General features: G+C 34.5%; 1 protein-coding gene across 1 annotated transcript in view; it reads right to left on the bottom strand.

Moving 5' to 3' along the window:
• The window catches only part of LOC108737271 (metabotropic glutamate receptor-like), a 270,131-nt gene that overhangs the window by 37,453 nt on the left and 218,106 nt on the right, over window positions 1–14,572 (bottom strand). Inside the window, exons 8-9 of the mRNA XM_025980471.1 lie at window positions 11,607–11,740; window positions 4,752–5,060 (exon numbers count right to left, since the gene is read on the bottom strand). Coding sequence (XP_025836256.1) covers window positions 4,752–5,060; window positions 11,607–11,740 — 443 coding nt within the window. The remainder of the gene's footprint in view (window positions 1–4,751; window positions 5,061–11,606; window positions 11,741–14,572) is intronic.

Here is a 14,572-nt window from a genome sequence, read left to right as displayed (position 1 = left end):
AGGAGGGGTAGAGGTAGACCTAGATTAGATTACTGTTCGCAAATAGTTAAGGATGTGGGCTGTTCTAGTTTTAGGGAAATGCGAAGTTTAGCTCAGGATAGGAAAGAGTGGAGGTACGTGTCCAACCAGCATAGGACTGACGACCCTATGATAATGATTACAAGTCAAATAGTTGAAACCAATTTAATCAGTGCTTCTGTATACGGGATGTAAATGTGTGAGCATATGGTGTAATAATTCATTTACAGGAATTAATTACACGTCAAAATCGTTTATAAACCAAGCAATAACCATCAGGGTGTTCTAGGAATAATTTAATAAAGTATTCGACGTAATTGTTGCGTATATTACACAACATTGCCAATTTACATGACGTATTAACTGTTCAATTTAATACCGTATTCAAGTGTCAAAATGGTTGTACAGTTGATTTATATTTTCGTAATTAATATCTATTTGATATTTATGGGCAATTTAGATGCTTCTGCCGGTTGTGATTTTCATCAGAATCCGATTTTTGATATAAACTACATTAAAGAAAGTACTTAATAATAATAATGAAGTTATTGAATTTGTATTAGTTACTACTTTTCGAACATTATATTAGAACAATAACCTAGAATCGATTTTCTGACAAAAAGTACTACAATGTACCTAATTTAACCCGTTCAATATCGCTTTACATAGCAATTAATATACAATAATAGGTAATACTTCTAATTTACTTTAGAATAACAATATAACAATATGACAGGCTGTAGCCTTTTGCAATGTCATTTCCGTCATATGCAAAAGAACTTCTTTATGATTAGTTGATTTGCGATATTATGTATTCTTCAACTAAGCCAGCTATAAGTACATGTAATACAGTTATTTTAAAATACATAAAAATCACTTGGTAAAGTTTCGCAAATTTTATTTAATAGTCAATCATCAAGACTATGACTGCTTAAAGGTGTTAAACGTATTTATTGTAATCCAGCAAGTTAGTTCATAACCGATTTAATAAGTGGGCATTCTTTGTAGTCTATTTATTCATTTGTGACGTATTTACCTTGGGAACTGAGTTTCTGAATTTCTAGGTAGTTTAAGCAAAATTACAACTTGGTTCGAAATATAAGAGTTTAGCATAATTTGGATCCATTTGGTGGTTGGAATCTAAGTAATGTGTAGAAAAGCCGGTGACATATTTATTGGTTTAGATTTTTTTTGTATTCATTTACATGTTTATGTAGACTACGTCCCGTCTGTCCCATTTGATTTCTGATGCTCCATTGTTTCCAAATATATTATTTGTCTTCATTGGCATCTCAAAAAAAATGGTGACGTATATCTTTGAGTTTTGTTTTAGCGTGGAACATGGATTTCTCGGCTAGTTTGGGAGGCCTGTAGTTGTCACAGTGTACGATGAATCTGGATTATTTTTCGTGGTCAAGTTCTCGTAAAAACCGTAGCAAGTAGATGATTTCTTTTGCACAGTAGCACGAAACAATACATTTCGCTTCTGCCATGGATAATACGACAATACGTTGTTTTCTGGAGTCCTAAGAAATCTGACTGTCCCGTCGATTATCCTGCTCACAGGAAATACCGATATCTCGTAAGAATTGTAATATTGTCCAAGCTACCACGGACCTGTTGAAGACGCACTGATAAGTGCACTATTCAGCTCTCTATATTTATCGTCTGAAGAGTTGGTCTTCTTTGCAAACTTGAAATGGAATGTAAGTGGTTTCTGGACGTTTAATTTCAGATGGACGTCGTCCACGTATATCTCAGTTACTACTGCATTTTCCCTTGAACCGATGGTGAATATACGTGGATCTGAGTAAGTCAGAGTTACTCCCAGAGTTCGGAGAGTATGATGCAATTGATGGTACCAGTTACCATCGGTTTCTCAGTTACCCAGATTTGATAACCTTTGGATTCCGTCAAGCATCTTAGTAGGATGCCATTTCGACCACGTTGTTCGATTTTGTTTCTACTTGCTTTTCTGTCAAGATAGATTACGGGATTACCGATAATGTTTGTTGTGAAATGTCACGTCTACCGGCCCATTTTATGAGGAACGGAGTCTTCCCATCCTAGCTCGTCGAAAGGTAGCTGGTTTCGCAGATAATTTGATGTATTGATCAGTTCTGTACAAAGTGAATGTGGCAGATCGTCTTCCAACATTAGATATCTGGTAATGTCCCAATGTCCCAATAGCGGTTTCGTGTTTCCCCTGTCAATTGTAAGGTACCTATCGTGAGTCGACGTGTGTTTCCTTTACTTTTCAGAAACCTGTGAAATTGTTCAGTAAAGTGTTACGACCGTTAACCGATTGGAGGTATATAGTACGATATAATATATCGTTGCATCAAATTGGCCAGCTACGGATTTTAGAAATCGTATATTGCATCTAAGAAGACATGGTTAATGAGCATGACGAAATATTTAAAACCATTCGAGCATGTAATCGGGTTCGGACTCGAATCATTTGCCTGGATGATGTCTAGCAATTCTGTTATTCTCTCCGATTCTTATGAAAACCGGGCTTCCTCTTTATGCAAATCTCACACTTCAAGTGCCTCGTCCTGTCATCTAGTTATATGCTCATCATTTGTTTGTTGCATATAGCGACACGTCGCGGGCTTTTCCGTTAATTTTTCAAACGTAATACAAATCTCCGACTCATTCCTCTCTCAACTCGACTTTACCAGTCGCGCTGATGACTATAGAGCCATGTTTTTTTAAACGCGACATCGAAACCGTGATCTTTTTGTGCTAAACGAGACTGTCCTTTTTTCCATTTTTCCGGTGATTCAAGCTGAAGACTCGTTCGCGAAACTCGGTTTACTACACGGGCTGTTGTTAAGTTGATGAAAACTATCGTTACATTACGTGGTACGATAATCAAAACACCACTTGTGATTTTGCATTAGACATTACAGCTTTACAAATTTGGAAACAAACGTTGCTGGACTCGGTCGACTTTCTTCGTACTGTCTTTTACCCTTTTTTGTTATGCAAGCAGTTAAACGGATTAGGGCAAATTTTCTTGCAGATCGTGCACTTTGTTTTGTTTCCGTATTGTTTTGGACCTTATCCTTCGTCGGGTGTTTATATTTCAGTGGAAATGACAGTCGCTGTTTTCCAGCGGACATAGCATCAGATTTCTCATCCGATATAGTATTTTCTTCTTGACTTACTTTCCTCTATATATTCTTTCAACGTAGAAATTCTGGAGTTGGCAAACAATCGTGAAATTTATCAAAAGAGTTCGATAGACTGCATAATAACATGATCGCCAGTTGATCAGAGTGGATCATTATCTCCATATCTCTGACTTTATCGACGGTGTTGAAAAAATCGTTGAATTATTCGCGCACATTCTCATCCTCTACCTGATTTTTAAGCGTCAAATAAAAATGATCTCTCCATTTAAATGGACATCAGGGCTTTTGATACATAACCCTTAATTACAATGAAATATGTCTTTTTAGTTATATATATAAATACCCTTGAAAAGAGGATGATAGAATCTTAAAATTACTAGGTGATTTCTATGAAATAAATAAAGGGGCTATCGGTTGATGAAGATGATCCTGAAAATGTGGATGGATCATTAATGGATCTCGATAAAGGCCATGCGTTATCCGATATTAGTAAAGACCGAGGATTTTGATTCCGAATTTGACATTCCATTAAGTAAAATCAAAATTTAAAAAAGTAGTCGTTGAAAAACAGAAACGTTTGTTTTACCTTTATGTAAGAGTCGTCGTTTGCGATACGTAAAATTCAAAAAGGTTTTGGAGCACATATTTTTGTTGCTATACTTCGCCACAATCAGTTTACTGGAATTTTTAGTTGCAAAATAAATTGTAGTCGCAGGCAGCATTATGAACTCTAGAGTTGCAGTTGCAGTTAATTTAACATAAAAGCTTGGCGAAGAAGATGCTGAGGAGTTTTAGACAAATACAAAAGCTACCTAATCTAAGAAAGATCAAAAGCATATATACACTTGTATGCAGACCTAATAGTACTAACGATACAATTTTGTTGAACTACGTTTAGATTCCTTTACCTGCAAGGTAGAAAAAGGCTTGGTGATAATTGCAAGTTGAATATTTTAGATTATTGAAATATTAACGTTAAAATCGCCGAACATTTTTTCCAACCAAACGTTGCAAATTACAGATGAAACCTCGTTTAATAACTGTTCAGCCAAGAAAGGATGAGAGGCATTTATCTACTTTTGGAAAAACCTCAAAAATTCTGTCCACTGGAAACTTGACAAATATTCTAAAGAATTAAGATCGGTATATCTATATTGCGAAATTTTTTATTGTAACAGTCGATATTAACCGTTTTTTGCTTATTATATTCATTTCGTACATATGCTTATTTTTGCTTAAGTATTCTATATACTTTTTAATTCAAAGTGGTGAAGAAAATCGAAGGGAATTCTGTGGAACTGAACTAAACAAAATCTTTACAATTCTAATACTAGTTTTGACAACCAACCAAGTTGATGTCCTCAATTATAGGTTTAGTTTACAACTCAGAATAACAGCTTATGTGTCGAAATGCGTATTGTATTTCTAAACGTTTTATGTGTAATTTTGATTAATTTGGAAAAGATAATAAGATGCAGGGGTGGTTTAATACACTTAAATGCTGATGTTCTGGTTGATAGTGTTACTCTGAAATTAGTTAACATTTATTACATCCCCTGAGAGCAACGATCCTTACCTTTGAATGCTACAAACAATATCCGTTGGACGAATGACTAGTGCAAAGGTAATACAATAGCACATGAGTATTCCCGCAAGAAGTACGTAGCTTAGTTCTCTCCCAGATGCTCTTACGACAGGAGTGTCGTTGTACCGAATGAATACACATATAACAAACATCGTAATAAGGATTCCAGTGGAGCTTAATGCCATAGCTCCAATGGCCCATCCACTTTCCGGTCGCAAGTACTCTTCCGGTATTTCAACACAACGGATGTGGAGATGATGAGGTAACGTTCCCAGGGGACAATTGATGCACTGTGTTGGATCGGTTTCATGGCGAATCTAAATGGTTGAATTAAAAAGCTCAATTAGTACCCGCTAGCGATGTATTACACAACTGTGCTCAGTGGTAAAACTGTTTGATAAAATAAGTGCAGTGCCTACATATATGAAGTACCTAAATTTTTAAATAATTTTATTTTCCTAAAACTGTATCTTTAACTGCTTAATAATAATATTCTTTTATAATTCTTGAATAAAGGTTAATTGTTTATTCTTAATTTACGTATCTTTAATTTTTAATAAAGGTATAAAAAATATCTTTTATTTTGATTTATCTAAAGAAGGATTACTAGTGCATCCTCGTCGGGATTAGCTCACTGTTAACGCGGAGGGGTAGAAATGGAGCCGCAGAGGGTGGAAACGAACATAAAAAAAATTCAGTCTCACTATTAATAGCACTTGTAATTGATTTTTAAGCAAGAAGAAAATCATCTTTCTTGTTAAAAACAGTCCTCATCTAGGAATATCGTTTATTTCATTGTTAGGAGTCTGACTTGGTCTTCACTTCTAAAATATTACAAGAGCATGACACTTTTTTCTTTTCAACAAACCCAAATTTTAAGAAAGAATTTAACAAAAAGCTAAACAATAACTTGTCTACTTCACAACGCGAAGGCATTATCAATTCAATCTTTGCTCCTTTGATATTGTATGATATTAGTCACAAACGTGTCACAGTGTCCGAATTACACTAGCAATTTCATCGTCGCATGTCTGCTATTTTAAAATTTCTAAATGGTACAGACAGAAAGTACTAATGATCATGACAGTTTTTTCGCACCTCAATGGTCGATATAATTTATTTATTTTCCAATAAAAATTAAAATCGTATGAATGCTTACTCCTGCAGTATTGTTTGAAACTGATGTAAAAATTCGTTTTATTTATTCAACAGAAAATGTACATTGCAAGTATTCCAATTATTGTGCTATCAAAATGTACCGTAAAACACCCTTTATTTCTCATGATATTAAACCCGTAATATTTTTGTTAAGGCGGCCTGAAATTTTTCCAAAGCAGTTCTACCTGACATTTATAAATTAATTCCAAATTTAAGGCTTTACCTAATATGTTCGTTTTTAATGGGCATCCTTTAATTAGATAAACAGATTTGAAGCCCTGCTTCTTCTTTAAACTCTTGCTTTTTAGTTAATTTTTATCTTTGAGTATGAAATTATTTAGCTAACGAATGGCAAATCTTTGATATGTAATTGTTATGTAATTTTGGACAATAAACTTTATACACCACAAATTAATAGTTTGGATAAAGTAAATGCTTTTAACATGAACAGCAGACGGACTCGATGATTGCTGTGCTCCAGTAAACGAAAATCATTAAATCAGATATTTACAGGGTCTTCCTTCAATTTTCATTTCCTGTTGTTTTCTTAGTTTATTTGCAACGATTTTCAGTACCATTGGGTTAAAATGCATCTTTACTTTTGGAGTGTTACGCGAAACTGCAGACTGGCTGAATCACAATTTGCTAGAGCTGGTTTGTAGTAGCTGTTGGTAAATAAAACGAGATGTTGTGGTAATAAGGATATTCCTTAGAGACGCAATGCGCAGCAAAGTAAAGAAGAGATTGTCTCCGTAGTAAATTTACTAATGGTGATTTTTAATAGACTATTACTACACAATTACTAAAGCCGAAAGAATAAATTGCCCTTGTAGTAAGAAAATAAGTGAGTTGGAATTATGAATGAAAAGTAAATCTTTTCAGAAAACAGAAAAATTAAATTGTAGAAAAGGCATTAAGTTTAAAATTTATTTGATTTGAACTACAAAATTTCCTCCATTCCTGGTTTTATTTTGGAGAAGGAATCAAAAATATTTTAATGTTAAATCCTTTGACAGTTTTACGAATTAATTCTTTCGGAACATTTTCGTGGTTACTACATATCGTAGTTTAAAATTAGCAGTGCTTTCAAATGGGTCGTCTGAATGAAAATGATGGTATATGTTTCAAACAGTTGTCTGGCCACTGATATTAAGTAGATTTTATGAGACATTGCATTGTTTATTATGTTTGCAGACTGTAAAAGTTACGCTTAAATTTTTTATTAGAGTTCCATCCTAGTAAATCGATCTCAGTAATGTAAAAGGTAACCACTTGAAATTCTGAACGTGTGCGGGCATGGCTTTGGAAAATGAAAAGAAATTAAAAATTTTAATTGCACGCACGTTCGTCATACATTGATACCATAAAAATTGACTACCTTGAACGAATTTTGTTCCAGTTGTACTTTAAATGACTACTCAACGTGTAATTTATGCGTCATAGGTAAATAACAAATACCGAAAAAATGTTAAAAATGATGAATCGATTACTTCTGCAGGATTTACTATGTAATAACATGTATCTATCTGGTTAAATATATTATTATTATTATTATATATTATTTGTGTTTGTTACGTACCGAACATATAACTATTTAATACTCAAGTCAGCTTAATTTAAGAAGGTGAAGCAGAATGTTAATAAGTCAACTAAAAGAAAAATATTCGCTCAACACCTTCCAATGTTTAATAGGTTTGCCTTTCGATAATTTCAAATAAATACTCTTTTTTTATGAACATTGACAGAATTTATTTTGTCTGTAAAAAACTAATGTATACTATAGGGATATAACCAAACAAAATTATGTAAATTATAATGCCGAAAATAGAGTTAAAATGCTCTGTACGTTTCATTTCACAAATACATAAACAGAAATACGTAGGTATAAGGAGAGGTATGTATTTTAAACGTAATTTTGTAGTAATCGCAGATGTTAGCTTATTTTATAAAAAGCTTTAAAAAGAAAAATACAAGACAGTAGTATTATAAAGTTAAAATTCAACTACTACGTCAAGTCTCAGCTAACTACGGTTTCAACTAGTCTTACGAATTGCCTCTTGACTGTTTCAGAGAATTCGATAGCTGCAATTACTGGCGAATACCGAATGATATAAATATAGTTACGAGTGCAAAAGCACTATAAATACCGTGTAATATAATCAACAAGTATTTAACTCTTTTATTAGTGGTACTTTGTAAATAAAAACTCTAAATAGCCGTAAAAGAAATAAATACCAAAAAATTCGTTACAGTTGGTTAAGTGTGGGGTTGAAGATAATTAACAGGAACAGAATCTTTTAGTAAGAATAGCCAGAAAAATAACCGATTTAAAGGTGGCAGATTTAAAAAATTAGCTAAAGAGCGAAACGAAGATAAGAATCATAATAAGTCTACACTACAAAAACGACTCGATAAAACTGGCTTCTAGAAAGAAAATTAAATAATAAAAGGTACTTCAGGAAGAGTTGACAGAAAATTCACAGGAATTGGAAGCAAAATTGAAAGAAAATTTTGAAATAAAATTAACTGAAAATTTAGGTTTAGAAGGAGAATTTGAAAAATTTAATGAAAAATTAAAGAAAGATTTTTACGGCAAAAATTACGGATCTTTGACTAGAAATTGAAGCCTCCCGACGGAAAATTGACTGAAACGAAAAACAAATGAATGCCAAATGAAAGATATGAATGAAAAACATAGAAAAAAAGTTCCTGAAGAGAAATATACCAGGAAAGATCGACAAATAGGATTATATGAGCCTGAATGGAATTGTTAGCCGTACAAATACCTATGTGGAAGGACGCTTTTGCTCTAGATTGTTCATGCCGAATGGTTGTTAATTTCAAGGATCTTCAAGAATAACAACATTTTGATGTAGAACACCGAGCTAGAAATAGCCATAAGAATGTCAACGCTTTATCCTGAAGCTCATGCCCCGTTAATTGCTGTAAAGCAAATAAAGTACTGTAGGCGCTTCGAGTAACACGAGGAAATTAGAAGGATAGATCAGTAATAATAGCCTGACAATATCAAAGTTGATCAAGATTTTGACGTGGTCTTGAGATTGCTCCACGAATAGAAAACTGAAACAAGACGACCGGCCTGACAAGTAGTAGCTAGAAGTGAAATTGTTATAGGCCCAATGGAATTTCATTGTTAAAGAAGATGGTATCCTAAAGCGGGTCGTGGAAAACCAGAATGGTAGTTAGAACAGACATCCATGATGAAAATAAGTGCATTGTGGTGGCAACGAATTACACGAAAAGGGGTTGAAGCGTACGCCCTTCCCAACTAGGCAGTCATCACCGTAAAGTTAGAGCTCGTCGAACACCTAAACAACCGATTCGTACCTATGGAGCTCAATTCTGACCAGGACCGAAACTGCGAATCCACCATTTGCATGGCATTTGTAACCCGGACTACACCTCTACATCCACAATCAAACAGAGCGAATGATTAGGACCATTAACAAGTATTTGTCCAGGATGGCTTCCAAACATCGAAAATATTGGGATCGTTGTCTACCATTGTTTCTTGTGGTTTATCGATCAGCGGTCCATGAAATTACTAGACAGACACCAGCAAAAATGCGGTTTGACGGAAAGCTGCGACTATCATGCTATCTTGGCTGTAAAACTAGCGAGGATGATGCCGGAGAAAACTAAGTCAGTGAACTCCGAAAGAAATTTCATGACATCCACGAACAATTACGTTCCCGAATACAAATAACTGACGATGGTATTAAGGACACCTATGATATACATGAGGGCCACTGTTGTTGTTCTAAGAAGGAGACCTGTTGTGGCTATATAATCCACGGTACCAGAAGAGTCTATCACTAAAGTTGCAAATGTATTGGGAAGATTCATGTAAAATTGTCAAGCGAATAAATGAAGTCATCTACAGGATTAGGGGTGTCCCAAACGAGAAACCAAAGGTTGTCCATTTCAACGATTAGCCCTATACGCTGACAACAACCACGAAAATTTTCGACTTAGAATTATGCAAGCTCAATCTCTGGATCCATAGTATAAAGAATTCATGACTACACCGAGCTTGTATTCCAAAGCCAAATTTGAAGTTACATATGAAAGGGAAATGTGACGATTAGCTCAGAATAGGAAAGCGTGGAGGCACGTGTCGAACCAGTCTAAGGACTAACGACCCATGATGATACACTGAAAGGTCCCTAGACCGAATTTCTTTCCAAAGAAATACTCTATCGTCCATAGTCCAGACTTCAAGAAGTTTGATCGGATACCGGAGCTGAAAGACCAACATGGAAAAAAAAATGCTACATTTACAGGATGAGAATCAACCGCCTTGTCACTAAAGAAAAATCGTCGGGGGAACTTACCGCTCATTATGCTAGAATCAAGGGACCGGATGGTTTAGATGGGCTGAAATGGAGAGTGGTACGAAGCATGTTGGAAATTCTTTTCCGGTAATGGAATGAGGTAAAAATTTTGGTATATAGCGGCAATTCACGACGAGTATCCGAGAACTAGAAAACCGTGAATTACTAACAAGTCGGATGCCAAATGGGTCAGAGTTGCAGATATCGACATGACCTATGAAGAAAGGACAGAAAATTATCCGGGACGGATCGTACTTCAGGATGGGCTAATGTTACATACAACCATGTATGAGGAAATCAGTAGATTGATTTGAGAGATGCCCACAGGCAAGGTCGGCAATCCTTCTTCTACGAATGAGAAAGGTAAGAAATAATATCTGTGACACTGCGGAACAATAAATGTTTCCGAATTCTCCAAAAGAATGAAGACTGTTCCAGAGAATTCGATAGTGGTACAAATAGACCTCTGGACAACAGCTGTGTTAGTTAGTGTTGGACATCCGATTGTAGTATAAATAAACAGTGCGAATTACTGGCGAATACAGTGACGAGCACTTGCGCATGCCTGTTATCCGTATTGCGGCAATAGAAGTGTAATTATGACACAAAATATACATAACCTGCAATAATCAGATGGAGTAAATATTCAAGACAATTTTCAAATTTATTGTGCTTTGTACCACACATTTGATTTGTACATGCGTGCAAACGTTTAAAACCCCGAAAGACATTAATGGCGAATGCGAATGATGCTTCAGAACCAAGAAACGTAAAAGCTCATGTAAAACGATTTGATCGTGATAAGTTGTAAGCACAACGTAAATATACACGCGTTACTTTATTAATATAAGTTTTAGAGAAATGTAGTTGTCTGCAGGCGTGTTAACATGACAATTAACGTATAAGTGGTTTTGACAAGAACCGATTGCGTGCAGGAGAATGGAAAAATATCTATGGAACTTTCTTCAGCATCTGACAATGAACTCGATACTTGCTACAATATCAGAGACTGAACCAGATACTTGCTACAGTACCTGGCAATAAGTGAGCGTTCGCGAAAGGCTGCTTTACATAAATGACTAAGTGCACGTTATTTATAGTACAAATATTTACAACTGTTTTTATGGTAAAAGTCAGTACAGCAGAATTCACCTTTGTATGTAAATATCTCTGATCTAGTTGTCGAATTGTGTCACTATTTTAACGAGATTTGCACACAAGGAATTACTTGTGGTTTTTTTAATCTTTAAATGTCATTACACATAGAATTCCCTCACTTCTATGACTATGACGATATTTTCTTAATTTAAATATAAAACTATGTCGTGGTACTAAAGCATTATTACAGACCTGATATTGTGTGCAATTAAAACAGTGCCAGCAGCAGCTTTCACCCTCCACATACTTTTTCGCTTGCCCTAATCCGCAAGGGAGACTGCATACTGACTCAGGTGGCTTTGGATGGTCTAATTTGAATTGGATATCTGAAACAAAAGACGGGAGCTAGATTCAATTTGCTCGATAGCTAAATCAACTAAATCAATTTACTGAACGTATTAAAAATTGGGGTAGAGGTGAATATTAAATTTCATTGCCCAAAACCGAAAACACTTAGATACGTATACCAAATAGCAATTTACCTAAATATCATAATTATTGAGGTTTCTGTAAGAAAGATCATTAAGTACATAAGTATTGAAACAATAGACAAGTAAATCGAAATAATCAAACAATATTCGGTATTCTCCTATCTACGGAAAATTAAAGCACGTGTAGTTAATAAAAGTATATAATAAGGTTTGGATAAATAATTTAAATACTAAGGCATTATCTTTCATTAGAGTTAAATGTTTTGAAAATTATTGTAACTTCATGAAGAACTACGAAACCACAAACGGAGCATATACGTAAGTAAGACTAACTTTCAGTTCAAAATTTTTATTCAGTATTTAAATCTTTCTTAAACATTCTTACGATCACTTTTCATTCATTTCATACATCTTGCACATTAACTTATACTTATTGATAGAGATGGTTAATGGAAAAATTATGTTGAAACCTTTCTCTTAGCAACACGTGTTGCAATCACTTAATCGATACAACGATACTTGCCACTTTAACAGTATCCTGTAATCCAACGATCCAGGACAACGTCATAGCGTGATGTGTGATCTGTATGCATCTGCATGCGCCTATAGCGACAAATTTCGATTCGGTCAATGATCCAAAATTATGTAGTTGTACATTAAAACAAGAATAGGACCGCGAATAGTAAACATATTATTATAATTATAAATAACTTGCTTCTTTTGTTACGGCCTTTTATTGGAAGGAGAAATGTCGGGAATTGTAAAGAACTTGAAATAAATCTTAAAATTAGAAAGTACAAGATCAACTTAAAAATATAAAAATATTCTTCACAGTATGCTGAGAATGGTTGATCTTGCCATAAATCGTATGTAGTTTTACGAATCGACACCTTACCTTCACGAGATGACCTTGACTAAAAAGAACTGAGTGTGAGGAGACACAATTTAACTTTAAGTTTCTAAAAAAAGACTAAGACTGAACGTCACAAAAGAAGGTTAACCTTATATTCAAAAACAAAAATTTTGTACTTTACTGAAAATATATTAATTCAAGATTTGCACTTTTCACATTCAGTAATTAAAATTAGAATATAATCAATCTGAACTTCAATACGGCGTTTTAATAAGACGCAACATCTTTTACCATTGCACGTTGTTACCGCGTTCTAGATATGTGCCGCAATTGTGCGTCAATTTGTCTTCTTAAAAAAAATGATTTAGATACTGGGCGAAAATGTTAATTCGAAGAAAATTAATGATATCATAATTTAATTAATGGGAGTACACCTATGGCATCTTGTTATTTTCAGCCATTTGCATTGTTATCTAAGTAAACCTCTAATGCAATTATAATTTGTAAAGATATTTCTTGATTGAAGTAATTGTAAACGTAATGGCTATTAAAGTTTGTGACAATTATTGTGCACTTATTTAGTGTCTATTTTATATACATATATTGTACTGCATGCTGAAGGACCCTTGTCCTAATCATTTGCAAAACCACTTCAACAAACACTTATTTTAGATAATATTTGCTACTGTTTTAGCAGCCGCGTTGGGCCGTGTAACTGGAAATCATTTGCTCATTGTTAAATTTAAATTAAATACTATCAAATAATCAAAAACGTTTATTTATTTGTTAGTTAATTGGTCCAGTATTATTCAAAATTCAAATAAACTAATGAGAATGTGAGAACATTTGAATCGGATTCATGTCAAAATAATTAAACAAATTTAATCTAGCTTTTACTCCATGATTTTCAGGAGACGTGGAATTTTAAATGAGATTATATTTATTGAGATTCCTCATTAATTAGGTGTACCGTAGGCAATTGTACTTCATGGAAATCGCTTGGAAATGTTTCCTCAAACAAATTATACATGCATTAACTGTCAACCACTATGCTAAGCGACATTCGGTTGCCGAAGCAAATTTTTCATTTCGGGTGGGTGTCGCTTCTTTCACTTTTTTGTTACAATGCGGGCGTAAACGTACGACTTCGTGATTACGAAAATAAATGGTCTTTGTGACAAAATAACCTGTTTGAAAAATTGATCTCGTGCTCGAGTACTATTAGAACCCTGACCACCATCCGTCTGTTCCATTCAATGCAATTTTAGTTTAAAGATCTCTAGCGAAGTGCACAAATCCGAGCGAGGATTTTTACGACAGATTGTTGGACGTAACAAAAGTTTCATAAACTAGATGGAGGCAGCCAACGAAGAACTGAATTCGTTCCGAGGCTTACAATTTATTAAAACAATGGATCAATCCGTTTGCCTGAAAGATAAGTATTTTAAATTCGACGCATTAGGGAAGTAAGAAAAAGAGATATTGAACCATGAACCATGAATACGTTATGTATGTGCAGTAAGAGCTATAAATATTACATCGCTGTAGCTTAAGGTAGTTGTCTCGAATAAGGGATTTTCTTGTAAACTTACACAATTATAATTTGAAAATTTCTACGTACAACGGTGTACGGAGATTCTTTTTGATCGTCTAGAACCGAAGACAATAGCCTTTAAAATTGACGTTTTATTGACATTCCACGGTCTATATCAAATCTTCAAACAATATATTTTCCAATAAAACAATTCGAAGTGGTCTGTATTCTGTCGAAACTGCCAGACGCGGAGCGCGATTTCGATCTTTTTGGATCTCATCAGCGCGTCGCAGGCAGCTCCGACAGAACACAGACCAACTTTTACCTGCTGTCTTAACAG

The sequence above is a fragment of the Agrilus planipennis genome, unplaced genomic scaffold, assembly GCF_000699045.2.
Source record: "Agrilus planipennis isolate EAB-ADULT unplaced genomic scaffold, Apla_2.0 scaffold136, whole genome shotgun sequence".
Classification (NCBI taxonomy): Eukaryota; Metazoa; Arthropoda; class Insecta; order Coleoptera; family Buprestidae; genus Agrilus; species Agrilus planipennis.
Note: the sequence above shows the minus strand (reverse complement) of the source record. Positions and strands in the feature narration are given on the sequence as shown.